General features: G+C 35.2%; 2 protein-coding genes and 1 long non-coding RNA gene across 3 annotated transcripts; all 3 read right to left on the reverse strand.

Moving 5' to 3' along the window:
* Nucleotides 1-1621: 1621 nt before the first annotated feature.
* On the reverse strand, nucleotides 1622-15594 carry LOC123321445 (GDP-mannose 4,6 dehydratase). Its single transcript, XM_044909054.1, has 5 exons — nucleotides 15301-15594; nucleotides 11440-11875; nucleotides 9085-9317; nucleotides 2446-2661; nucleotides 1622-1959 (listed from the first exon to the last, which is right to left on the reverse strand). Exons 1-5 carry the CDS (start codon nucleotides 15352-15354, stop codon nucleotides 1828-1830), a joined length of 1071 nt encoding a protein of 356 aa, XP_044764989.1. The 5' UTR covers nucleotides 15355-15594; the 3' UTR covers nucleotides 1622-1827.
* A 619-nt stretch (nucleotides 15595-16213) lies between these two features.
* Nucleotides 16214-20579, reverse strand: LOC123314437 (ADP,ATP carrier protein 1-like). The gene is made up of 4 exons (XM_044899730.1): nucleotides 20368-20579; nucleotides 19835-20096; nucleotides 19405-19639; nucleotides 16214-16807 (listed from the first exon to the last, which is right to left on the reverse strand). Exons 1-4 carry the CDS (start codon nucleotides 20522-20524, stop codon nucleotides 16565-16567), a joined length of 897 nt encoding a protein of 298 aa, XP_044755665.1. The 5' UTR covers nucleotides 20525-20579; the 3' UTR covers nucleotides 16214-16564.
* Nucleotides 20580-22300: 1721 nt separating this feature from the next.
* Nucleotides 22301-25504, reverse strand: LOC123315975. Its single transcript, XR_006538010.1, has 6 exons — nucleotides 25396-25504; nucleotides 24728-24779; nucleotides 23984-24035; nucleotides 23662-23713; nucleotides 23020-23071; nucleotides 22301-22753 (listed from the first exon to the last, which is right to left on the reverse strand). It is a non-coding gene; the product is annotated as an uncharacterized LOC123315975 (long non-coding RNA).
* Between the last annotated feature and the right edge of the window lie 2304 nt (nucleotides 25505-27808).

The raw sequence follows: 27808 nt of genomic DNA on the forward strand, positions 1-27808 counted from the left end.
AGAAAATATTTTTTTTTGTTTTTCCAATTTTCATTTTCGAGTTGAATTCGAAGAGCTCCCTAGAGTGCAATTCTCTATTCAATCATCAACTATTTGGTTTTCTAGAATCTTCAAAACAAATTCTATGCACTCCATATCGTAAAACAGTAATAGTACATGCTGATTTTCATACAGAGCAGCAATTATATGATTTTAGGGGGGTCTATAACCCCTTGCTCATTTTTGAACGAAAAAATCGAGATTTTCGAAATCGAGTTTTTGTGCTAGGGTGGAAGCTTAGGCAAAGGTGATTATAGAACCGGAAATCCCAGTTGGATAAGAGGAATACAACAGCAGATATCGCAGATTGAAATCTGCAATTTTTGAAAAATGCCATTTCCAAGATGAAAATCTAAACTAAGAGGAATAGGCTTTCGAAATTGCTCGCAATAGATCAATCGTGTTCATCGTGTTCAAAAACCTATATTTTAATACCGAAATTTCAAATATCTGGCTCAGTTTAGGAGAAAATAATTTTTTTGTTTTTCCAATTTTCATTTTCGTGTTGACTTCGACGAGCTCTCTAGAGTGCAATTCTCTTTTAAATCATCAACTGTTTGGTTTTCTAGAATCTTCAAAACAAATTCTATGCACTCCTCATCCTAAGACAGTAATAGAACATCCTGATTTTCAGACAGAGTAGCAATTAGGTCATTTTAGGGGGGTCTAACCCCTTGCTCATTTTAGACCCAAAAAATCAGTTTCGAAATCGAGTTTTTGTTCTGGGGTGGAGGCCTAGGCAACGCTGATTATATAACCGGAAATCCCAATTTGATCAGACGAATATAAAAGGAGATATCGCAGATTGAAATTTGCAATTTTTGAAAAATGCCATTTCGGAGATGAAAATCTAAACTAATAGAAATAGGCTTTCGAAATCGCCGGCAATAGATTTAGCGTATTCGAAAACCTATGTTTGCTCACCAATCTTTCGGATATCTAACCCTGTTTACCAGAAAATCAAATCTTCAATTTCCATTTTTCAACTTCGAGTTAGGTATCTACTAGATCTACTAGGATGATGTAGGACTGAATGCTGATGTCCAAAAGTTATTTTTCGTATCGCGAAGACGTTAGTCACAGGTTAATTCGTTAAATTCTCTACTCATCTTGCGAATCCTACTAAACTACGAGCTATATCACTTGACTCAATGAAGATATCTCTTATATAGTCTAAGTTTTTAGTGTGACGAGCACTAGATGAATCTTTGTCCAGAATTTCATATTCAAATACTATTCTATAATTATTTGTATACTATAAACTGTTGAAGATTCTTTAAAACTTTTCTTTAGAGACAAAACCTCATTTCCCTCTACTGCTTAAAAACTTTTTACCGTTGATTTCGACGATGCTTTTAGAATTTTGCTACAGTGAAATTGCATGCTGCGAATGGTATCAGAACGAGAGATGTTTTTTTTTACTTTTTTATGAGTTTTAGCCATCAATTTCTGAAACACAATGATAAATTGCGTGATCTTGAGTGGTTTTAGTAAAATTTAAAGTTGTAATTCACTGGAATACACCTGCCTCCAAAAATGTTATAACAATTCTCTTTATCATTATTACAAATGAAACTTCCTCTCATAAAACAATATTTTATTAAAGAATAGTATGAATTCATTATTATATAGCATCATGCCATATCTTAAGAAATAGGAATGTCAGAAATAACATAAATACCTACACGTTTTAATAAAATCACGAATTTAAAAAAATTTAACAGCAACATAGAACATATTCGATATATTATTTGTCGTAAGGTAAATTCGGTAGTGGAAAGAAAAATGTCAAGCCATGGGGTTCTTTTTCATCAACTCTATGTCCGACTCCATCATGTCTGTAACCAGTTCCATAAACGATACCTTAGGGGTCCAACCAAATTTATTTTTTGCTTTCGATGCATCCCCTAGAAGGAGTTCCTGCAACAAATAGGTCATGTTGAGTTTTTTCATTAGATACATCCTTCACCTAATTCGTAAATTTCTACATCTGAAATTATGATGAATTCAACATTTTTTCGAAAGTTTCATTCGGAAAAAAACAACTAAAGTAGTGGAAGAAATGAAGGAAAAAAAATTCTATATTTTTGTATGATTTGAGCAGAAATTTGAAGAAAAATTTAAAAGTAAAAAAGGTTGCAGAACGCTGAAAATATTTTGTGGCTTTTTCTACGTCATGTAAAGAAGAGATAACAATTTTTTTTTCGAAAAAAACGATGTCTGCACTTTTTATTCATTTTTCCACTCCGTAATGTTTTTCAAACGTTCAAATCGATTCACTTACTGATAAATCTCGAATATTCGACTTGTTGTTTTTGTTTTATGAACACACTGTAGTGAAGAATCGGCATTCAATCATCAACAAGGCGTAATATTGAAACATTAGTGAAGATAAAGATAACTCACCACTTCAGCTGGCCTGAAATACTTAGGGTTTACGCGAACTCTCACTATACCAGTATCTTTTTCCTTTCCTACTTCTTCAATTCCTTGTCCTTCCCATACGATCTCCTTTCCAACATGTTTGAAAGCAGCCTCAACGAATTCCCTCACGCTGTGCGATTCTCCTGAAGCTATCACGTAATCTTCAGGTGTATCCTGTTGGAGCATGAGCCACATGGCCTGGAACAAAGTTCAATTGCTGAAAGTTGTGAAGATTCAGTAAGATCACTAGTCTCGGTCAAAGAACAGGAATAAAAACAAGTTATTCTTTCGGCAAAGTTTCTGTCCCTTTATTGGACCTTCTTCAGGCTAAAAAATATAGTACACAATTCAATAAACAAAAATAAAGGTTGACAAAAACTACAGGAACAATTCAATCTTTAACATGAGAAATTACGAATTCTTTAAAATCAAACGTACAAACCAAAAAAAAATTACATAAATTTGAACAAAATACATGTGTAACACAACAATATATAAAAAACCATCTGCCTATAGTTGAGAATATAGCAATATAAGAAGGAAAACAAAAAATAAAATTGAAAATGAAAACAGGAAAAAGATGCACTGCGATCTTGTCTAATCTGGACAACGCTAGTTGTTCCCAGTTATGATTGGCATTAACTGATTGTAGGGATCCATGCAGTATATCCTCAAACCGCTTATACTGGCCTCCTGGTTTCCGAGCTCCCTCTGTGAATTCGCCATACAAAACTATTTTGGGGTGTCTTGTGTCTTGCATCCTCAGAATGTGGCCGCTCCATCTGAGTCGGGCCCTCGTTACTCTCAATTGTTGTACAACTCGAGCGTTGCAAGACTTCTGCATTCGAAACTTTGTGGAACCATCTGATGTGCATTATCTGTCTTACATGACGTTGTTGTGTTTGTTCAAGCTATTTAATGTCGCCTGTAGGGCGTCCAGCTTTCGCTTCCGTGAAGAAGCTTTGGGAGGACTACTGCTTTGTGAACAGATGTCTTGGTCTTCAGATTGAGGTCGTGATTTTGAAACAGACTGTCATTTAGCTTCCAGAATGCCAGGGATTCCAAATTGATACGATTGTGTATTTCTGTGTCCAGGTTAGCCGTAGTATTTATGAAGCCAAGTATTTGAACTGCTCGACCTGTTCAAGAGTTTCATCCTCCAGGCTGATATCTGTTTGAAGGCTTTCTGGCGGACTTGCCAGGATTTTGGTTTTGTCAATATTGAGTCTAACGCCTAAAGCTTCGTATATATGTTTATAGGTGTCCAACATTATCTGTAGAACCTCTAGGCTGCTAGCGATAAGTGCGCAGTCGTCTGCATATTGATGTTCCGTGATAAACTTTGTACGGATTTTTGCTCTGAGGCGCTTCAGGTTAAACAGGCCTTCATCAAATCAGAATTTTATTCCAACACTTTTTATAGGCATACTCATGTCAGCAATTATCGAAACAGCTTTTGCGAAAAGATTGAGCAGTAAAGGCGCTAACACGCAGCCTTGTTTTATTCCAGAGTTGGTTGAGATATTGTCGGTTGTAGAGCCATTATGCTCTATTCTAGCGGTGTTTTTGGTATGGAGGCTTTTACACCCTGCTACGGCTCTGTTCAAAAAATACAGGCTATTGAAAATCCATATGTATGTTATTTTTAGTTCTCTCCCACAAATGGTTTTATCGAATGAAATGAATTTCGGAATATAGTTTTTCATTTATTGATGAATCATTTTCGAACACAAGATATCACCCACGTCTTTAAGTTTTCTTATTATGACCATGACGTTCCATGAAAATACCAAAAATTCAAAGAAACCAACTTTTAAAACTAAGTTGGACGCTCTATAATGAATATTTGAATGTTTCGTAAAATAAGAGTATTCTTAATATTTTTTCCTATAATGCGCCGTTTTCGAGTAATTTGAAAAAAAAGTCTCTGTGAAATGAGAAAAATTGGGTACTTGGGCTGAACACAACTCTGTTTAAATGATTCACAGATGTGTAGTGTTACAGATTTAGGCCCGGTACTTTCACGTGCGAATAAATAAATTTATTCGCATTTATTAAGTCTTATTCTTAGGATAAGTAAAAATGCAGTCTTTTCACTTTCAGATAGTGTTATTCATCGAATAAATCTGTCATTGAAACTTAATTAGAAGAGTTTATTTGTCATAGATCGAATGTCGGTACGTCATTATTCGTTGAATAAAATTTATTCGAAGGTGAAAGTACCGGGCCTTAGCCAACTAGCTAATAGCTAGAATAACTATTCTGAAGTTAATTTTGTTTTTCAAGGGGTGGCACAGCTCATTATGAAAATTTGAAATGGCTATATCTTTTTATCAGGGTCGAATACGAAAAAATGGTATAGGTAAAAAGTGTTTCTTTTGACCACATGAAACAACTGTTGAAATATTTGTACGAGTCAAAGTTTCACCCTGTAGGTACCATCTCAACCTAACCCCACAATCAAAGAATATTGTCCCATACTACGCCAGAACATGTTTTATGAATATCATTTTTAGAACGATCGATATCATCCCAAGGTTTCTGCTGATCATAAATCCGTCCGCTCGGGGTCCGCAGGCAAAGAAGAAAACAACAGAATTAACATCCTTAGATGAACTCCAATTCTCCCCCCGGCTGCCGTCGTTAAAGATGTCTCGGACCGGTTGTGCGCCATATCTATTTACCATTCCCCCCAAACTTTCCGGATTCCAGATATTCCGTGCGGCAGTAAAACTCGAAAACTATCAGAAAAGTACCCTCATATGACGTGAAACTCGCAAACTCCGGACAAAAACCCGTCCCCTGCCCCTTGTTGCATTAAATGGTTATTTGCAAGCTGCGCCACCGCGGCCGGCGCGGCGATGTAGTGAAACTACTCAAACTTGACTTTGCTACAAGCCGCCCTTAGTTTGAATTTTATTACTTCGCGGGGCGGCGGAGGAAGGGGTGCAGGATCCACATTGACCCGAATGCGGGACGTGGAGTTTTTCCGATGGGCGTTACTGGGACGAGGCGATGCTGATACGGGCAAAACATATTTCGCAACGTCGTGATTTATGGAGGTACCCATCATGAACAGGACGGCGAGTTGTCCTTACGTTTCTGTGCTTGAAACCATCGTAATATATCAAGGGGTTGTGTATGTTGGGATTCTAATTACATAACCTAGCATTCATCGTAAGCATACAGGTTGTTGATACCTCAGAACATAGATACATGGATTAGAAAATAAACATTCCAAAGACTGGTGTGAGATAGTTGCTTAGCCTTTGTACACATGAGGGCGTTAAACGCCGCGTTGAGCGCGCGTTTGTAGTTTTTACTTCGACCGTCGCGTTTGCAGCGCGCTTCGAGTTACTAGACTGGGCATTGGAGCGTACACATGTACGCGCACTCAACGCGGCGTCTAACGCTCTCATGTGTAAATTTTTTTACTGATTGCTGGGTGTGTTGGACGGATAAACCCAAACCTGCCACTGCGACCAAGCGGTCTATTGTAGCACACAGGCAAGCTCATAGAGCCAGATCTCTCCCTCCAGTCCCATCCTGCCCAAAAAGGAGATGATGTCGGAGGGAGAGTGATTCTTGAATTCCTCTAGGATCATCTTCGGAGAGCCAAACAAAATTGTTTCGTCATGTGTACATAGCCTTATAGTGTCGCCAATCACAATTGAGACAGTTGACTCGGACATCATTGTCACATCAATTTTCAGTACAAATAGACAGGAAACAGGAAGTAGGTATGTACATTTTTTAATATAACGCCACTGCCTTAGTGTCGCGCTAGACAGAGAAACATCGAATGTGTGTACTACAAAACAGTCAATTTTAGCACTGAATGTCCATTCTATGTTCTGAAGGTTGAACCACATAACAGCACTTCAATGTTCAATTTTCCTGAATGAATTTAGATGAGCTAAAATCAATCACAACCCCCCCCTCCTGCTCATTACTTAGGTCAGTCCTCTAAAACTTGCCAAGAGTACCCCTCCCAAACTCTGGATGGCCACTGAAAAAAAGTGCTTCGAGCACTAACCACTGACAAAAAAAAGGATTTTTCCTCGAGCTTACCACGCCTAACCATAGCATACCATAGTTAACTACTATTTCTTCGCCGAGTAGTTATAACTATGACGTCAAAGTTTACAACAGTAACTGAGCTGCTTTTGGTGTGGTAAACTCTGGCGTCATAGTTATAACTACTCGGCGAAGAAATAGTAATTAACTATGGTATGCTATGGTTAGGTGTGGTAAGCTCGGAAAAATCCCTTAAGAGCTCTCGCGTCTCAAGCACTAAGCACAAAAGGCTCGCGATTACACTTTGTGAAAGTAATTTGATTTTGCGAGCGCTAAGCCCTTTTCTCAAAAACTGTTGGAAATAAGATTTTTTTATTACAAAAACTATATTCCATCTCTCAACTCTACAACAGTTTCAAGAATTCATAAGTATAGGAAAATACAATTGGTATATCAACTGAGGCACAAGTAACGAGGGTCCGACTCAGATGGAGCGGTCACATTCTGAGGATGCAAGACACAAGACTCTCCAAAATAGCTCTGTATGGCGAATTCACAGAGGGAGTCCGGAAACCAGGAGGCAAGTGTAAACGGTTTAAGAATACACTACATCAATTCCTAAAATCAGTTAATGCCAATCATAACTGGGAACAACTAGCGTTAGACAGGTCACAGTGGAGGTCTATGGTGCACAGTTATAATGGAGACTCGAGAAGAATACAGCGGTGACTATCCATGCCCAGAGTATGGACTCAAACCGCTTGGTAAAACTATCGGATGTTATGCCAATCGTCTTTGATTTCGAAACACCCTTTGAAACGGTCATAGCTGACCGTCCTAGTTCAATAAGTTTCGTAAATCGTCAGGACAAAAAGTCATCCACGTGGTTTACTGATGGATCAAAATCAGAAAGGGGCACCGGCATTGGCGTATATGGACCTAAACTGAGGATCTCTAAAGCCCTGGGAAGTGAACCCTTTATTTTACAGACCGAGACAATGGCTGTTTACGTATGCGCTCAGGGGTGTCTTAAAATGATCATCAAAGGGACGCATATCTATATCACCACGGACAGCCAGGTCACGCTGAGGTCCCTGGAATCACAACGCCAGAGATCTCTGCTCGCATGGGAGTAACGTACTACCATAAAGCAACTGACCAGAGGCAATATAGTGACTCTACTGTGGGTACCAGAACATTGTGGTGTTGAAGGAAATGAAAATGCCGATGAACTTGCAAAAAGAGCATCAAGGTTAATACCTGCTGGACCTGAGCCGTTCAGTGGGCTTGAAAGTACCAACAATGGGAGTTGAACAACAGAATGACCCTCTGAAGAAACACTCCTGGACTTACTCAGTCAAAGAAATTCGTGATGATTTCTCCGACCTACACCAGAAAACTGCTAAAGCTGTCACGAGCTGAGCTTCGGGTGAGGGTGGGACTGCTGACAGGCGGAAAAGTCAGCAGATGAGATTTGTAGGCCTAAGAATTCATATGGGGAAACCAGTCTTGGATACTCACGAGGTAACGGCCAAGGCCCCTAAGGATGTTGTCGGTTTTATCAACATCATTGACGACCTCCTTGGGTTCCTATGAATGAGTAGGGTAGAGAACAAGAGATCTACATGGTCGCAGTTCCCGAAAGGCTTGCCGAGCCACAACGAAGCCAGTTCAAATAATAAAAATGATAATAATAATAGTCATTTCCGAACTTTTACAGGATTTTATATGATGACATGAATCATTTCCTGGAATACAGGTTGCTTTTTCAACGAATATTCATATGAAACTGGGTGTTCCCAAATTTATGATAAATTGATGATTATGTATTTGGCTCGGGAGCTCCTTAGAGATTACTTAGCATTAAGCCTTTCGATAAAGTGCTTGAATCACTAAGCACTAAGCACTGGTTTTGAAAAGTTCTCGAGGGCACAAAAAGGCTCCAAGTGCCTTCACAAGCACTAAGTACAATATGCTATGGCACACTTTTGCAGCATTACCTATATGTATTCAAATTCTTTTTGAATGTAGTGTAAACAATGAGATGGCTCCTGGTGTTTTGCTAAATTTATGGAAAATTTATAGTTTTAATGAATGATACATAACGCCTTCATCAGAGAAATAATGAATAAAATTATAAGAATTGCTTCAGGCGCATAGCACCCGCTGATATAAATATCAACAAGTGTAACGATCCGAATCGAACAGGCCAATTTGTCATCGCCATAACAATGAAAGAGGGAACGTTCCATCGAAGAAGAGAAGATGCTGCCCATGGTTTCGGTCTCATTTGACCTCGCCGAAGCAACACAACTCGCACTTAGATGAAAAACGCTTGGAATTGAAAAGACGGACCTAACTGAATACTAGTAGTAGCTTCTGAGTATTATTAAGTACTCGAACGCCATCTAGTATGCAACGAGATCCTCTTCAATTTCCCCACATATCGGAACCGAATTGGACAAAAAGGCCAAGTGAGCTGCCTTTATGAAATTTCCTGTTGTTTCACTAGGAAAATTCAGTTAAAGCCGCAATAAAATCATAAAAAAGTATTTACAGCTACAACAAGTAAACTTTTAGGTATTTACCTGCCATACTTCTTACCTCTACGTAATCTTTAGCATGACCCCAATCCCTTTTGCAATCCAGATTTCCAAGTTCAAAGTACTCAGAAATGCCCAAATGGATCTTCGCTACCTCTCTGGTGACTTTTCTGGTCACAAACGTTTCACCACGTCTTGGACTTTCGTGGTTGAATAAGATACCATTGACAGCAAACATGTTATAAGCTTCCCTATAGTTGACGACTATCCAGTATGCGTAGACTTTGGCACATGCTGAAAATGTTCATATATAAAACTGACGAATATTTTGCTGTTACAGAACTATTGGCATATAGATGGCCCATTTGTTGTTTCAAGAGAACATCTTGAAATATTTTTATTGATTGCTATGTTATTTTCTCAATGAACTATGAATGGTCTCGTCGCTCTTTGGATTAGTCGAGTTTGATTATTTTTTATATGGTCACCGTTCATCAGAACTTACCTATAGCTTTGAAAGACTTGAAACTAAACATTCGACAAGCTATTGGTAAGATATTTTGCTAAAAATGTGCCGGAGTATAATAGAGACTCAGTGAAATATAGAAAACAGAAGAGTATATTAATGAATTTATAGAAAAAGATATATACAGAAAATTATTGTCATAAATTCATTTATTGGGTGTTCTTTTTTATATGTCACATGTGACTTAGTACACATTCAGGCCCAGTTTCACAATATATGGTTAACCCAAAGTTATGTAGTGACCAGTGGTTAAATCAAAAATTCTGTTTCACAAAGTGTGGTTTATCGTTTGATCTAAAGTAAACTTGTGGTTGACTTAACCCCGAAAATTTCATGAGTTAACTATGAGTTGCCTGGACATAGATGTTTCGTGGCGTATGCTTTTCTGCATAGATAACATATTTTGAGTTCTGTCAGAGACAAGTCAGCATTTCTTTGGGAATACTGGTTAGGAAGCGTTTCACATTTATTGGGTGTTTATTAGTTATTATTTACGATTATCGTGGACGATTATGATGAATACTCATAGTAGTGAAGAGGAAACAGTGAGGCCCAGAAGATTTGGAGCTAGGAGGAATGATTTTGAGTAATATGTCGACCTGGATTTCTTCTGTAGATTCAGAAACACGGTGGAAAGGAAGGCAGTTGGAAGCGAAGAATCTCAGCTCCCTCAATGAGAATATTAAAGCTATAGATGCAATGATGATGATTAAGTCCACAGTTTTTTTACATAACATATCTTGTAATGAAAATGAAGGACAACCTCCTTCATCAGGAGAAGAAGAAGCAATGAATTCATATCAAAATGTTGCTATGTCTCCTATAGTGGATCAAGAATTATTGTGAAATAATAGAACTAGAAGAACTAGACTGAATCTTATGAATATATAGTTATTATGCAAATATGTTGAATTAGAGTGGTGAATTTGAATTTTTGAAATAGATCGAAGCATCTCAATTCAAACTCAAATAATCAATAAAAATAGGCTTTTGAACAATTTTTGAGGAAAACACCTAGATAGATATAAATTATTCAAGGAACTTTAAGTTATAAATGCAAAACTCAATTTTGTTTGAATTTTTCAATAAAGTAATAATTTCTATTGGTCCAGCACAGTTGCACTGTTTTTTCTTATTTCGCACAAGAAAAAACGAACGCTTCAGCTTCACTTAAATCAAAATCCAAACGAAAAATGACCTTTAGGCAATTATGAAACTCATATCAGCACAGAACATCAAACATTCGTACGGTGCTCATACGTTTTATTCGTTTTCTCATAACAATTTCCATATTCTTAAGTTCTTGTTTCACAGAAATACGAAATGTCAGTAATAAATAACCCAAAAGTAGATCTATCGTACACGAAAAACATTACCAACCTTCAGAAAAAAATTTTAATCGATAGTCAAAAAACCATCACTCGTTTTTTTGTTGTGAAACGAGCATCTTTTTAAACCTTGGGTTAACTCAAAGGTAGTGGTTAATAAACCACCACTGGTTACCAATGATTGTGAAACTGGGCCTCATTGTTGTATTGATCTTACTCATGCTCAAAACAGAACTAAAACGTTCGATTTGTGTTAATTGTTAATTAAGCAGTTTACCGAACTTCAAATTCTACTCTACAACGTTCAATGAAAATTTTCCTATCCAACTAATTTGAATTTTCGATCATTGCAGATAAGAACACTCTCAGTTTGCTACGCTTTATGTTTCCGAAGAATTTTTTCCGCTTTAAAAAAGTTGTGGAAAAATATCAGCAGAATGATACCGAAAAATAAAATAACATCGCATTATCTTCCGGCTATTCAACCATGTTCCCAAACTTAGATGCTTTTTACTTCTTGGTGTGAAAGATATGCAGATGCATGATGACCCATGACACTCACCATATGGAGACCTGGGATAAAAAGGAGTTTTCTCAGTCTGCGGAATTTCGGCCACTTTGCCGAACATTTCGGACGTTGAAGCTTGATACAACTTCACTTTATCCTCCATATTGCAAGTCCTTATCGCGTCTAAAAGCCTCAGAGTTCCAAGAGCGTCCACTTCGGCAGTGTACTCGCTGAGATCGAACGAGACTTTAACGTGACTCTGCGCGGCCAAATTATAAATCTCCGAAGGTTTTACTTTTGAGATTATTTTGATGAGGCAGCTGGAGTCGGTCATGTCACCGTAGTGTAGATGGAGTTTTCCTCCTTTGTGGGAGTAGCGATCTGCGTGGAGGTGTTCGATTCTTTTGGTATTGAAAGAACTAGCACGCCTGATGATACCATGGACTTCATATCCTTTGCTTAGTAGGAGTTCGGCTAGGTAGGAACCATCCTGGAAATATACAAGTTTTTAATTATTTTCGCTTCACTTAAACTTTTCAAGACACGCATGCTGAAGCCAGGTTTTTTTAAGGTTATACTTATAGTGGCGACTGTAGGCTGTAGGGGTATTGCCGCCCCAAGAAGTAAGAATCGAACAATGCAACTTTTCATTACTTAGGCCCAGTTTCACAATCATTGGTAACCTGTGGTGGTTTATTAACCACTACCTTTGAGTTAACCCAAGGTTTAAAAAGATGCTCGTTTCACAACAAAAAAACGAGTGATGGTTTTTTGACCATCGGTTTAAATTTTTTTCTGAAGGTTGGTAATGTTTTTCGTGTACGATAGATCTACTTTTGGGTTATTTATAACTGACATTTCGTATTTCTGTGAAACAAGAACTTAAGAATATAGAAATTGTTATGAGTATGACAGAAAACGAATAAAACGTATGAGCACCGTATGAATGTTTGATGTTCTGTGCTGATATGAGTTTCATAATTGCCTAAAGGTTATTCTTCGTTTGGATTTTGATTTGAGTGAAGCTGAAGCGTTCGTTTTTTCTTGTGCGAAATAAGAAAAAACAGTGCAACTATGCTGGACCAAAAGAAATTATTACTTTATTGAAAAATTCAAACAAAATTGAGTTTTGCATTCATAACTTAAAGTTCCTTGAATAGTTTATATCTATCTAGGTGTTTTCCTCAACAATTCTTCAAAAGCCTATTTTTATTGATTATTTATTTAAGTTTGAATTGAGATGCTAGATGAGATCTATTTGAAAAATTCAAATTTCACCACTCTAATTCAACATATTTGCATAATAACTATCCATATAATTCAGTCTAGTTCTTCTAGTTCTAGTATTTGACAATAATTCTTGATCCCCTATAGGGGGCACAGCAACATTTTGATATGAATTCATGGCTTCTTCTTCTCCTCATGAAGGAGGTTTTCCTTCATTTTCATTACAAGTTATGTTATGTAAAAAAACTGTAGACTTAATCATCATCACTGCATCTATACTTTTAATATTCTCATTGAAGGAGCTGAGATTCTTCGATTCCAACTGCCTTCCTTTCCACTGTGTTTCTGACTCTACAGAAGGAATCCAGGTCGACATATTATTCAAAATAATTCCTCCTAGCTCCAAATATTCTGGGCCTCACTATTTCCTCATCACTACTATGAGTATTCACATCATAATCGTCCACGATAATCGTAAATAATAACTAATAAACACCCAATACATGTGAAACGTTTCCTAACCAGTAATTTCGAAGAAATGCTGCTTTGCCTCTGACAGAACTCAAAATTTGTCATCTATGCAGAAAAGCATACGCCACGAAACTTCTATGTCCAGGCAACTCATAGTTAACTCATGAAATTTTCGGGGTTAAGTCAACCACAAGTTTACTTTAGGTTGAACGATAAACCACACTTTGTGAAACAGAATTTTTGACTTAACCACTGGTCAATAAATAACTTTGGGTTAACCATATATTGTGAAACTGGGCCTTATTCTTTTTTTCAGGGAGCACATTAACCTTTCAACGGTTAACCGTTATAGATCAACTAGTAGAAATGTTCAACTGTCTCACATTTCAGTAGAATCGTAGTAGACGAAGATTAGAGTCTTAAATTTTGGTAATAGACTGAATATTTTCTATCAAGGATAGTTCTGCAGCAGAAAAAAATAATTGGTCAACACTGATCAGAGGCATATGCCACAGGAACGTACAACAGGTTGTTTCTATCAAATATCATCTCGATACACACCTTGTTTCAAGGGTTATTCGAATGCTTTTCCAAAAATGCAAAATGCCATACACTTGACCTTTTTTGTTTTGTAGTAGAATAGTTACGATAGCAAGAGATGCAATATGAAACTTGAAAATTATGAAAAACTTTTTACTATAAGATATTATCGAAATGTTGTCCATTATTTTGAAGACAACAATACACCGTAGATTCGGGTGACTTGGGACGATTGTTGAATTCAACTTGTCATATTTTCAAAACGGTGACCTATTTTTATCTGAAAAAGAGGTTCGAATATGCTTAATGACTCAGGCTATTGATTAGGATACATTCAGTATTCGGATATAAATTTTGACAAAAATAAAATATACTTGTCCCAAGTCACCCACCTATTTGGGAGGTTTTGGACACAAGTTAAAATCTATTGATTGCTCAACTCTCGAATGAAATAGGTGACTTGTGACGGTGTATAGTTTTGAAAAATTAGAATTAGTGATTATATAGTTGAAATTCGGTAAGGAAATTGAATGATAAACCCCTATTACAGCGAAAGTGAATATATTTCAAGTCAAATGTAAAAAACCTTATCAAGGGAACTTTGATTTCTTACATTCTTTGGTGATTTCTTTGTGGAAATAACGTAAATAATAATATCCTTCGAAAAATCGGCATATTTCCTGCTGCCAATGCGCCGCTTGTAGGTATCTATTCGCAATTGTCCCAAATCACCCTATGAAACAACAAAATAAATGAATGAGATCCGTGTTGCCGTTTGATTTGTAAACAACCTTGTTTCATGACATATCTAATATCCCAATATCCCACGTATCCAGAAAAAAAAAATTGCACATGCACAAAGTGAAACACATGTACAGGACACTAGAAAGTGTAAGGGCCATAAAAAACGCGCTTTTACTCTCCTGAATTTGTTAAATTTTTTCCTGTCAATTCTTTTTTTCCTTGTCACGGCTAACTCAACAGGAATTAATTGTTAAACTATCCGAAAAGTCGCTACACAATCTTATAAGTTTGTCCCTTCAATCATAAACGGTAAGAAACAAAGAAATCTATCTGCAAGGGAAGGTAATTGTCCCAAGGTACAGTACTGCCCCACGTTACAGGAATCTACCGTACCTCATCTATAGTATTTTAATCTTTGCTTGCAAATCATCCTATCTTTTTTTGTACAGTGACTTAATCACTAATAGAGCCACTATATTTTTACATACAGTGACTCTTATTAGAGTCACTTTTTCATAGAAGCTTGATCGGAGAATCAACGCTTGATTGTCGAATAGACGTCAATTTGTTTTCTATCGATAATTCAGACATGATCATTCAGTTTATTCTAGCGAGAAATTATGATGTTCATACGTCCATTCAATTATTCTCGATTGCTGCTTCCTCAATATATTCAGAAATCGAGTGACTGTCAAATCGTTGATCGAACAATCAGTTTTTGAAACCCGCCGTCTACGACTTTTTTCAGAACCAGTAGTGCCATCTAACGGAATATGGAGCAGCCAAGCAAAAATTGGATTGGAAATCTAAGATTCCACTTACGTGGACACTGACAGCCTGCTTGTTTACTCAAATTTTTGGAATGATATCTATACCTGTTAATTCTCTAAACCTAAAACATAAACAATAGGTAATTAATTCAATAAAACTTACTTGTCCGTTAATGCCAGTAATAAAAGCTATCTTGTTTGCATCTCCACTTGCCATTTTGCCAGTCGATTCAGTATGCAAGAGAAAATTAAAATAACATCACCATTCACTCCTCCGACATTCACTGAACTATATTTTTCGCCTCTACTGCGAATGTAAACAAAAATTGTAGCCTATTAATCAGAGTTCCGAACACAAGGCGTCAAATGTCAAGATACTTCCTCCGAGTTCGGTAATCTGCAGTTTAGCAGGGCCCCACAAGTGCTTTCCGGCTTTCCAATTTCACAGAAAGATGGCGACAGTCCTCTATAACCTACAGTGACTATCAACTCATTCAAAGATTAGATTAGAACCTTTGAATTAATTGATCAAATCATTGATAGTATGATAGTCACTGTACTATAACCCACTTCTGTTATCTTTATTCTAAAATCTAAAGGAAAGGATTTTGATGAAAAAAATCAAATCACCCAAGGATGGAATAATGAATTGCCAACCCTATACTTTTTTTCTGCAACTAATAACTACCTCTTCATCTTTGAACAATTCATAACTGATGTCCAAAATAATGGTTTATTCAAAGATAATAGATATACAATCTTTGGGTTTATGGACATAAGTTTAATTCTGGTTTTTTTCAGCGAATCAGGAATCGATTTTCCCTCTTCATTTAGCAAAATGAAGCTCGGCGGATATTTTTGGATACCGAATAAGTTCCATTTCAAAAACTTCCCAAATGATTTCAACCGGTGGAGTATGACCATTTTTGAATTGTAAGGGATCATTAAATCTCATTACAACCTAACCAAAAAAAAGATTGATATAATAGTGGATCTTGTTTTTGGATTCCCTGCACCCAAGCCTCCTCTTCAATGCTAGAAGAAACTCGCATATCTGCAGTACTAATAAAAAAAAATTGGCTTCAACTGTTTATTGTACATCTAAACAGGTACAGAAATTATATCAGAATTGCGTTCTTTGCATTTAAGAAATACTGAGAGGTTGTTTCCACTGAAATAAATTAATAACTAGTATAACAATTTATTTCTTGAATTTTAGAATATAAAATCCAATTATTACTTTACAATGAAACATGGTACACATCTTTAAAATACAGATTCTCGGTCTAAATTTCCTAGTAATTTTACTTTGATCCAAAAGTAATCAGAAATGCTTCAAAGGAATGTAGTTCAAGCCTGATCATGAGGAATGGTCAGTAGGAATGATGTTAAAAAACTCAGTTAAATTAATTTCCCTAATTCAAAATCTACAGTAGATTCTTCACTTCATCGTAAAATACAAGTACGAGGGCAGCTCCAGTACCTCTGAGGACGTTGGAGAAGGCTCCCTTGAAGAAAGCACTGGGACCTTCATTTTTGCCGATCTTCATCCAGCAGTCAAGAGTATTTTTGTACATCATGTCTGATTTAGCTCTGCCAGACTGCATCATCATACGCCTCCTGACTGTATCGAATGGATATGAAGTAATACCAGATACAGTGGTTACAGCCTGAAAGAAGAAGAAAATATGTGTTGAACTAAAATTTTCCCAAATTTGGACTAAATATTCCAGTTTTATTAGTTTGATCAGGTTATGGGTAGTGGTATAAAAGAAGTCATCAAAATAGGCTCAGTGTGGTGCATGAAGCATCATTTCAAACTTATATATACTATTCAAAACCATTCATTGAAGTTCCACGATATTTATCATACAAAAAAATGTAACAATGACTAGCAAACAGATGTTTACAAGAAATAATTCAATTTATATAGAGAACAATCCCATGCAATAATAATAATAGAAATGCTCTTTTTTTACACACAAAGTTGCATACATAAGTAGAAAATTGAAATACAAATCATATACCAATATGGTATACATATACATATTATGTAGGGTGAGTCTTTGAGTCCTACAAATATTGTAACAGTAGATTCTTAAGGTTGAAAGAAACACTTATTTCCTATGCAATTTTTTCCGGTTCAACCCTGATAAAAAGATGAAAAAGTTTTCATAATGAGCTGTGCCACCCTTGGAAGAACAAAATCACCTTAAAATAACAAGCTAAATCTATGACACTTCACATCTGTGGACCTTTTAAACAGAGTTGTATTCAGCCAAAGTACCCAATTTTTCGAATTTCACATACTTTTTAATTTTTGAAAAATTCTTTTATTTCACAAAATCTTCAAATATCCCTTAGATAGCGTCCAACTTAACTTCAAGAGTTAGGTTCTTGGAATTTTTGGTACTTTTATGGTATATAATGGTCGTAATATGAAAACTGGACGACGTGGGTGATATCTTGCGTCCGAAAAAGATTTATGAAATAAATGAAAAACCATATTCGGAAATTCATTTCATTCAATAAAACCGTTTCGAGATAGAACTAGAAATAACATTTTTTTATGGTTTTTCGCTAGCTTGTATCTTTTAAACCGAGCCGATTCGGAAAAAATGGTAAAGAAAAAAGTATCTCTTTTGACCTCAAGAATCTACTGTTAAAATATTTGTATGAGTCAAAGACTCGCCCTGTATTGTCTATTCTTGACGATTTGTCTGAATGTTATGAAAAGCTACCAGAATTCTCAAAACAGAAAAGAAAAAATGCCCCTTTTAAACATAGACGAACTATGTAATGTTCAATTTTTTCTATTTCAGAACTAAAGGAACAACAAGCAAGGACTGTGGGAACAGTCAAAAAGATTCATAATTTCAGATTCCGAAAAGCAACTAGAAACATACATAATTTCACCAGGACAAGATATACAACCACTATACATTTCACAATAGCATCTTTAGGTATACCTTCACTACCTGAAGATACTATTGTGAAGTGAAACATCTGCAGTGGTTAAATAACCAATGCTATTGAAAGTCTTGTTTGCCTTTCATTATGGGGTTTCATCAAATATATACCCACATCAATTCAATATCCAGAAAGGAAACTTCCGCTCAGGCTTGAGGTGGAATTTTCCCTACACTGATGAAAATTAACACATCATGAAGTAGTGTGAATTAAATTTTATTTTATCTATTATAAATTGAATAATCAGCAAAAAATGTTGATTGCCTTCTAGAAATATCATTTTAAATGACTGAATTGAGATGGCCTTGATATGAGAAGCTTTTCCCAATATACTTAAAATAATGATAAATCCATAGGTCAATATAGTACACCAATCAATTTAGAAACGCGATAAGGTATTAATCAGAACAAATAGAGAAATTTTAATTATCTAAGAGGATGATGATTCAATACTACAACCGTAGATATTTCCATTCATCAGATAAATTCCACTCTGATAAATACTTCGGAGGATTATCTATAGAAAAATGATTTGAGTACACATTGTCTGAAAATTGTCAATGAAAAAACGCTGCCAATTTCAAAGGTAGAAAATATATATCTAATCATTCACAATCAGAAATAAAAAAAAAAACTATTTCAACTTATTCCAGTATCAAATTGCAAATTAAGTTGAAATGCCCCAAGCAAGCGAGATTCGAACCTATGTAGTTCTATAATCTTTTTCCATTAAATTAAATGAATACAAATATGTAACGGCCGCTTGCAATTATTAACTATGTATCGTTTCAGTTACTTTAAGATAGAAAAACCATTCGATAACTGAAACAACAGATAGTTTATTGAAAAGGGCTGTTAATCAAATTGGCCAGATTATCTGTGATTTACACAGAAAGAATGCTGTAATTCAAGGGAAGAGACCACAGAGTTGTGTTGCTCTGAAGAAAACAACATTAAAAGTAGAAGTAGTTCAGAAGATTGGTAAATTTAATGCACCAGCTTCGACCCAGGTGATTTTAAAGCGACAGAAATATGGCGCTCAATGAGTTCAATAAAGGAAGGAATCTTAACTTAATTACCACTTAAAGAAGTTTTCAATGTAGAATAACCAAAGCAACTAAAATTATTTATAGCTGTTAACAAAAGAGAATAAATATCAAGAGGACTCTGTCATATTGAATAAATATGTATATTGCATGATTAATCAATTAGTTCAATATTAAAATTCCAGTTAGCGAAAACTAAGATGAATGGTTTTGAATTCGGAATACTCATTTCAAATCAAAAAGGTACTTACTTGAGCAATCAAGAAGGAGATGATGAATGGAGTATTTTTGGGATCTGGCAACATTCCCTTAGCAGTGTCAAAGAAACCGAAGTAAGATGCCCGGTAGATGATGATACCTTGGACAGAGACGGAGAAACCTCTGTATAAACCAACTGGTCCATCAGATTTGAAGGTTTTGCTTATACAGTCAATGAGACCGGTGTATTGCCTTTCGGACAAGCTCTTTCCTACATCAGCTCCCAATCTGGAAAGAATATCACAATTAAAATTCATATCGTTTTGCCAAGGTAAAATCGAGACTTCTGAAGAGTTTCAATCAGTTAATGGGTAGTGGTATAAAGTGGTCATCAAAATAGGCTCAGTGTGGTGCATAAAACATCATTTTGAATTCTTGCAATTAGAAGGACGTCAATTGACTATAGCAAAAATTGGGACTCACCTTGTACGGGCGTAATCTAAGGGGTATACAAAGCAGAGTGAAGTGGCTCCGGCAGCTCCACCAGAAGCTAAGTTAGCGGCGAAATATCTCCAGAACTGTGTGTTTTTGTCAACACCGCTCATAAAGATCTGTTTGTAGACATCTTTGAAGGCGAAGTTCAAAGCTTGTGTGGGGAAATACCTGAGTACATTAGCGAGGTTACCACGCCACAAACTGAAGAAACCTTGTTCCTTTGGAATTCTGACGAATGCATCGATGATACCTGGAAAAACATGAAATCTGAACAATTGATTTCAGAAAGCATGACGTTGTCATAGATGTTATGTAACAGGGTAATTTAGACAAATTAGTGATGAAAGTAAACCCCCTTATTAGAAGAATATGAAATTAAAATTGATCCAAGGACGACTAGAATAACATTAAAGTAATATTCAACATACAACTCTCCCGACCTAATTAATTTGAAGGTGTGGACACAAAATTAAAAATGGTCGCCATGACATGGTTGGAAAAAACGTGACTTCACCACTCACCTTTATATTCTTTGCCGGCTTCGATCTGTTTGGAAGCAGCCTGCACTTGCAAAATCAGTTTTACTCTTTCAATTGGAGCTACTGAGGTCTTGGCAACGGCTGCGGATATTCCTCCGGCGAGGAAATCCTTCATAAAAGCTTTTGGATCAGTAGGCATTTTCCGTCTGTTAGGGCAACCTCACTCGCACAAGCTCAAACGTAAAGAGAAGGAAACCGGCGAGAGAATCAGATCATTAGAAAATTCATTTGTGCGCAATCGTTTGCGCATTTAGCTGGACCTGGATGAGTGCGTTCCATTTTTTTTTCCATCGCGATAAATGAATGTCCATTTCCTTTTGTTTATTTGTATGTAAATAACTCCTTCGAAATATTAACATAATTCGCTGAAAATTGGACTCAATTTCCTCCAGTACTTGGAGATGTTTTCTCTACATACCTGAGACAAGGTCTACTCATGAGCGTAGCTGAATAAGGGACAAGGGAAGCACTGCCTACTCTTCAAATTCATTATCATAAATCAGAGATTATAACTAAAGTTAACTCTAACAACCCTATAATCTTTTGGTCATGAATAATATACCTATAAGATGCCAGTTTCTTCCCCCGATTTACCTCTGGATATTTCCTCCATAGTTCCGACGTGTGGTGTATGTGGAAAACCAGATCAAAGATGAACTATTTAGTCAGATTCCAAGGATAGTAGAGAGATCTACTCGTCCATACTTTGAAATTTCATGAAGCCAGAAATATAATTTGTTCCTCATTTTTCAATGTTGAAACGAATTGCACTCGATTTCTTCACCAAATTATGTCCAATACAGTTGACGAAAAAAAGCTTGAATGTAAGCGGACGGTTGTAGAATTTTCATTCACTTCTTTCAAAACGTCAACAGAACATATTTTAGCAAATGTTTGATAAAAGCAACACATACAGCTATAAAAAATAGAATTATGTGAAGTAAAAGCGCATAAAGTAAATCGGGTGTTTTTTGCTAAAAAAAGAGAGGTACGGAAGCAGCAGGTGGTGTTGGTTGCCAGCCGCAGACGCACCATCGAAAAAAAGTATTAAGAGAATAGAAGAATTGTGAAAAAAGTGCCATGGGAAATTCTCCTCAATTTGGGTTATCACAGCATATGCAAGTTTGAACTGAATAATTAAGAGTTTCATTCATGGATTTTTCAAATGCACCGCGGAAACTATTCAAAATGATTCTTCAAATATGAGGTTTTAAAATTTAAATCACTTCGTTTCTAGTTTACGATTTGGCAACAGCGCATACTAGAAAATAAAAAGAACAATGGCTTGTTTATAAAATAACAGCTGTTGATTTACAGCCATTAAAAGGCGAGCCTCAACAGTAACCGGCCATAAAAATCCCATAAACTTTCACGACCTTCCTCGTTCGTCGCAGACTTCCTAGACAGCCATCTTTGTCTATCTCATCAAGATAGTGTATTTGCTATCCTTTATTATTAATGCATATTTCAGTCGATGTTGCCAACTTGTGCAATAGAAACGAAACGCTTTAAATTTTGAATACCTATTTTTATTTTTCATTTTTAAGTACTTAAAATAAGTTTTTTTGGGAAACGGTTGAAATGGTTATTTCAAAGATATTTCATAAAAAAATCATCATTTTCGTCAGGAATATTCCCTATTCTGTCAGTGGCGTAGAATTTGGGAAAACTGTCTGTCCTTATTGTACGCCACAGGTAGTAATTAGGAACGTTTGAAAATTATTCAAAAATTATATAACACCCTGTTACCCAAAGTATAGACCTTATATGGGCCTTTGGTTACTTTTTTACTATATGTGAATATCGACATCAACAAATGGTTGGCACCCTATATTCTCCAGTTATTGATTAACCCAGTGGGTACATGCCCCAACAGAGTATTGTTAGTGGGTTATCAAATCAATATTTTCATATATATGTAATAGTTTTTATTTATTTATTCAACTTTTTTATTGTTATCCAACATAGATGATAAATTTATACTACAAAATATAATGAGATTCCTAAAGAATCTCCAGCATTTCCTTTGAAAGCATTGTCTGAACTCAAACAGGAAAACTTCTGGTAATGATTTTCCAGACATAGCTATGTACTGTAAAGAATCTACTGATTATAAGAAATTTAGGTTAGACAATGATACAAAAACTTATGTTATATAGAACAAAGAATCTTAGCATTACTCCTACAGCTGAAACGAATTAATGATAACAATTATACATATTTTTGTCATCATTAGTTCAATCCAATTAAATCCTTGTAAAGCATCAATATAGACTATATGGGGTGATGTCCTGATAGAAATACAATAATCAATTCAAATTACCTATTAAAGTGAATCCTGCATCTGATACCGCCATAACTTCTAGACCTGAAACAAATTGGTATTAGTTTTTTACTCATAAATCAAATTGGAATTGAATAAATTTCAGAATAATCAGATAATGGGTAGTGGTATGATGGAGTCATCAAAATAGGCTCAGTGTGGTGCATAAATCATCATTTTAGAAATTTTACTTTTGGAATGCAAATTCAAAGGTTATTAGTTAAAAAGTGAAATATCAGATTTGAATTGGATAAATTATTTTGAGATCTGAACAATTCATTTATAACTTTTATGATGAATATTCCAATTACCTGTCATTTCTGTGTAAGATCTCTCTCCAGGTACCTCACATTTTTACTAGATCTGGAACAAATTATCATTGTGGTGTTAGTAGTACCAAAAAATCAGATTAAAATTGAATAAATTTAAAAATAATCAGATAATGGGTAGTGGTATGATGGAGTCATCAAAATAGGCTCAGTGTGGTGCATAAATCATCATGTTGGAAATTTTACTTTTGGAATGCAAATTCAAAGGTTAGTTAAAAAGTGAAAAATCAGATATGAATTGAATAAATTGTTTTGAGATCTGAACAATTCATTTCAAACTTTTATGAAGAATATTCCAATTACCTGTCATTTCTGTGTAAAATCTCTCTCCAGGTACCTCACTTCATGACTAGATCTGGAAAAAATTATCAGTGTAGTGTTAGTAGTACTAAAAAATCAGATTGAAATCGAATAAATTTAAAAATAATCAGATAATGGGTAGTGGTATGATGGAGTCATCAAAATAGGCTCAGTGTGGTGCATAAATCATCATGTTGGATATATTACTTTTAGAATGCAAATTCAAAGGTTAGTTAGACTGTGAAAAATCTGATTTGAATTAAATAAAATGTTTTGAGATCTGAACAATTCATTTCTACCTTACATGATGAATATTCAAATTACCTGTCATTTCAGTGTAAAATCTGTCTCCAGGTACCTCACATCTTTACTAGATCTGGAACAAATAATCAGTGTGGTGTAGTTAGGAAGTCAAAAATCATATTGGAATTGAATAAATTTAAGAATAATCAGATAATGGGTAGTGGTATGATGGAGTCATCAAAATAGGCTCAGTGTGGTGCATAAATCATCATGTTGGATATATTACTTTTAGAGTGCAAATTCAAAGGTTAGTTAGACTGTGAAAAATCTGATTTGAATTAAATAAAATGTTTTGAGATCTGAACAATTCATTTCTACCTTACATGATGAATATTCAAATTACCTGTCATTTCAGTGTAAAATCTGTCTCCAGGTACCTCACATCTTTACTAGATCTGGAACAAATAATCAGCCTGGTGTAGTTAGGAAGTCAAAAATCATATTGGAATTGAATAAATTTAAGAATAATCAGATAATGGGTAGTGGTATGATGGAGTCATCAAAATAGGCTCAGTGTGGTGCATAAATCATCATGTTAGAAATTTTACTTTTTTAGAATGCAATTCATAGGTAATCATTTTATGTACTAATCTAAAAGGAAGATATAAGGTAGTACATAATAGAAACTCAACAATATCCTTTGGTATAATCAAACTAAAAATTATTAATCATTATATCAAACATAAAAAATGACTGATTCTTATCAAAAGATGTTTATATTATTTTTCTGTACTCTTGAACAAATACATGATCTTAATTATTTCGAGATCCAAGCAATTATATAGTTTCTAATTTACATGATTAATATTTAAATTACCTGTCATTTTGGTGTAAAATCTGTGTCGAATTACCTCACATCTTTACTAGATCTGGAACAAATAATCAGTGTGGTGTAGTTGGGAAGTAAAAAATCAGATTGGAATTCAATAAATTAAGAATAATCAGATAATGGGTAGTGGTATGATGGAGTCATCAAAATAGGCTCAGTGTGGTGCATAAATCATCATGTTAGAAATTTTACTTATAGAATGCAAGTTTGACATCTGAAGAATTTATTTCTAATTTACATGATTAATATTCAAATTACCTTTCATTTCTGTTTAAAATCTGTCTCCAGTTACTTCACATCTTCACTAGATCTGGAACAAATCATCAGTGTAGTGTATTTAGGAAGTAAAAACACAGATTGGAATTCAATAAATTAAGAATAATCAGATAATGGGTAGTGGTATGATGGAGTCATCAAAATAGGCTCAGTGTGGTGCATAAATCATCATGTTAAAATTTTATTTTTAGAATGCAATTGGAAGGTCATCATTTTTTCGACCCATCGACAAGGGTTAACTGATGGTTAACTGATCGGCACAGCACTAATTTTTCTGCTAAATTCAAAGAAATGGGTTAAAAACAGAATTATATAATTTTCACTAACATTAGTTGTTTAACCACGCCGCGTGTTCCACTATCACAGTAGCAGCTTCATGTTGGTGAAGTTAAATCTTCACCCTTCCTGTATAATCAAAATAGGCAGAGTGTGGTGACCGAAGCATCATGTTTAAATTTATTTGTATTTGAAGTTGAAAAAGAGGATATTCTACTAATATTCTTTCGAAAGAGAGAAAAATTTTAAAAATAATAGAGCGAGTGTAAAGAAATGGCAACAAGAAACAGATCCTAGAACCTGTTCCCGTTCCAGATCTCAGTGGAATTAAAATTTTTGGTATCACTCAAAAAGACATAACAACTTTATATTACCTGCCAAGCAGAGAAGACACGCACCCATCTCACATGAAAATCGAAATCGAAAGACTTACAGCACAAGAGACGAGACAGCACATTTAAATTTAAGTAGGAAAAGAAAGGTTATTTCTTATTTCACAGAAAACACTCGAATTAATTTAGGTTAACATAAGAATCATCGACAAAAATGCATAGAATAATACAATTTACTTTTCTTTATAATGTTTGGTCACAGTTTTTCCAAAGATTAACCTTTTTGGTTTATCATGGGTATGGTCCGTAAATACACTTTGGTCAGTAAGTGGCCGGTCTGGTGAAATTCCTGAAATATCTGTAACTAGAGTAGTAACTGTCACATATCCATAGTTCATTACTGGTATTGTATTGTTGACGAGCCGCCACTAGAGGTCGTCTGTCATGTATATATTGTACTTGATTGTGAATAGACAGTTCCCATCTAGATCTTGCATCATTCACATCCTTCCTTATTAAAAATGTAACATGGCGCAGTCGTATAAAAACTAGATATATAAAAACTAGTTATAAAAACTAGATAAAAGTGAGAATAATAGAAAAATTAAAAGTAGAAAAGTGCTACAACCAAAATATAAATGGGGGACTATAGAGGAATATCACCCATGAATTTCACCGGCAATTTGTCAGAAAATTGGAGGTTATGGCGTCAAAAATTTGAAAATTATTTGATTGCTTCAGAGGTCAGTAAAAAGGATCCGAAAGTTCAAATTGCTCAATTATTGCATTACATTGGTGAAGAAGGTATGTCAATATATAATACATTCACCTTTGCGAATGAAGAAGAAAGTGAAAAATTATCCACGGTAATTAATCAGTTCGAGGCTCACTTCATGCCGAAAAAGAATTTGTCCTATGAAAGATTTAAATTTTTTACTCGAAAACAATTAGAAGGAGAAACGATTGAACAGTTTGCCACTGATCTTAAAAATAAAGCTAAGTCTTGTGAATTCGGCGATTTGAAGGAAAGTCTTATTAAAGACATATTAACATGTGGCTTACAAAGTCAAAATTTAAGAGAGAGATTACTGCAGGACGATCAAAAAACATTAGAAGAAGCTATCCAATTGTGCTTATCTGTTGAAAGTTCAAGAAAGCAGTCAAGTTTAATTTCGAAGGCAGGTTCTACTGTTCCAATAAATTCTCTCTATAAAAGTCAAAATGGTGTCCATCCACAGCATGGAAAATCCTTACGCTCCTTCTCGAAGAAAGAAATGGCCTATCAACAGAGTCACGCGCAGTCACAAAAAGGGACGAGTAATCAACAGGGAACTACTTCGGCCCACTTCAATTCAAAATCGAACCGTCGAACAAATTTTCAAGGTCAAGATTGTTGTTACAAGTGCGGAAGTAAACACGAGAACAAAGATTATAGAGTAGGAAGATGGGAAACGACCCTACTAATCTAGTACTAAAAACCGACTACACTTTGGGCCTGTGTTTCACATACTGAGAAATTAGATGGCGCTGAAATCGTAATGTCAAACAGTAAAATTACAGTTGTCTGCTTTGTAATTTAAGGGCGCGAAATTCGAATTTCATTCCTTGTATTGGATTCGAATATCGACTTAGTCGAGACCAGAAAAAAACATCCTGAGCGACAAAACAGTACCAGGGCTTTGTTTCGTGATCAGGATGTTTTTTTTATGTAAACATTGTTTTGAATCAATTAATAATAATGAAATACTCTGTTAGATTTGCTATATTTTTATTCGAAATTTATAAAAAAATATGACAGAATTGAAGATTTTACAGGGTATATTCAAAGGTGAGGTTTTTTTTGACATGTACAACTGGTGAGGATAATTGTTTCGAAATTCTCACCTTTGAAAACACCTGTATACAAATAATACAGCTTTGAATAAAGGATACAAAAGTACATATTGAATATTATATATCAAAGTTCTTATTTCTATGCAATAAATTTTTTTGAGGCAATAGAATGTGTTGAATTTGTACAATCTTTATCAGAAATCTAAATGAACAAATAATCGATATAGGTACCATATATTTTGCATTCCAAGGAGTTGATTGTTAATTTCAGTTTTCGGATCTTTCTATCACTTCTGGGGAAAGACTTGGAAGTACTCTACAGAGTGTGGGAACTTCTTTCAGGTACACTCGAAAGAATATCTGAAAAAGGGGAAGTTCTTGTAATCTACTTTCATAATAAAACAATTAATTCAATATATTGCATAAATTTTCTCATATATAAGATGATAATTCGTTCAATTATTTTTGTCACAGATATCTAGGATGACTTACCATCAGTATTTGTTGTAACACTTTCAATCTGCTTGCTTTCCATTTAATGTGACCCCTCCATGAACGGAATGCTTCCTGCATATAAAAAAGATATGCATTCAATATATGATAAATGAGTAATGAATTCAGT

The sequence above is a fragment of the Coccinella septempunctata genome, chromosome 1, assembly GCF_907165205.1.
Source record: "Coccinella septempunctata chromosome 1, icCocSept1.1, whole genome shotgun sequence".
Classification (NCBI taxonomy): Eukaryota; Metazoa; Arthropoda; class Insecta; order Coleoptera; family Coccinellidae; genus Coccinella; species Coccinella septempunctata.

What these genes read in the sequence shown, in the direction of transcription:
- LOC123321445 (XM_044909054.1), bottom strand. Translation starts at nt 15,354, where the DNA reads ATGGCAAGTGGAGATGCAAACAAGATAGCTTTTATTACTGGCATTAAC. An exon ending in TTACTGGCATTAACGGACAA is followed by an intron (nt 11,876 to 15,300) that starts GTAAGTTTTATT and finishes GTATATTTCCAG; the next exon opens with GATGGTTCCTACCTAGCCGA. An exon ending in TTATCCCAGGTCTCCATATG is followed by an intron (nt 9,318 to 11,439) that starts GTGAGTGTCATG and finishes GAACATTTTCAG; the next exon opens with CATGTGCCAAAGTCTACGCA.
- LOC123314437 (XM_044899730.1), bottom strand. Translation starts at nt 20,524, where the DNA reads ATGCCTACTGATCCAAAAGCTTTTATGAAGGATTTCCTCGCCGGAGGA. An exon ending in TTAGATTACGCCCGTACAAG is followed by an intron (nt 19,640 to 19,834) that starts GTGAGTCCCAAT and finishes TATTCTTTCCAG; the next exon opens with ATTGGGAGCTGATGTAGGAA. An exon ending in TCTCCTTCTTGATTGCTCAA is followed by an intron (nt 16,808 to 19,404) that starts GTAAGTACCTTT and finishes TTCTTCTTTCAG; the next exon opens with GCTGTAACCACTGTATCTGG.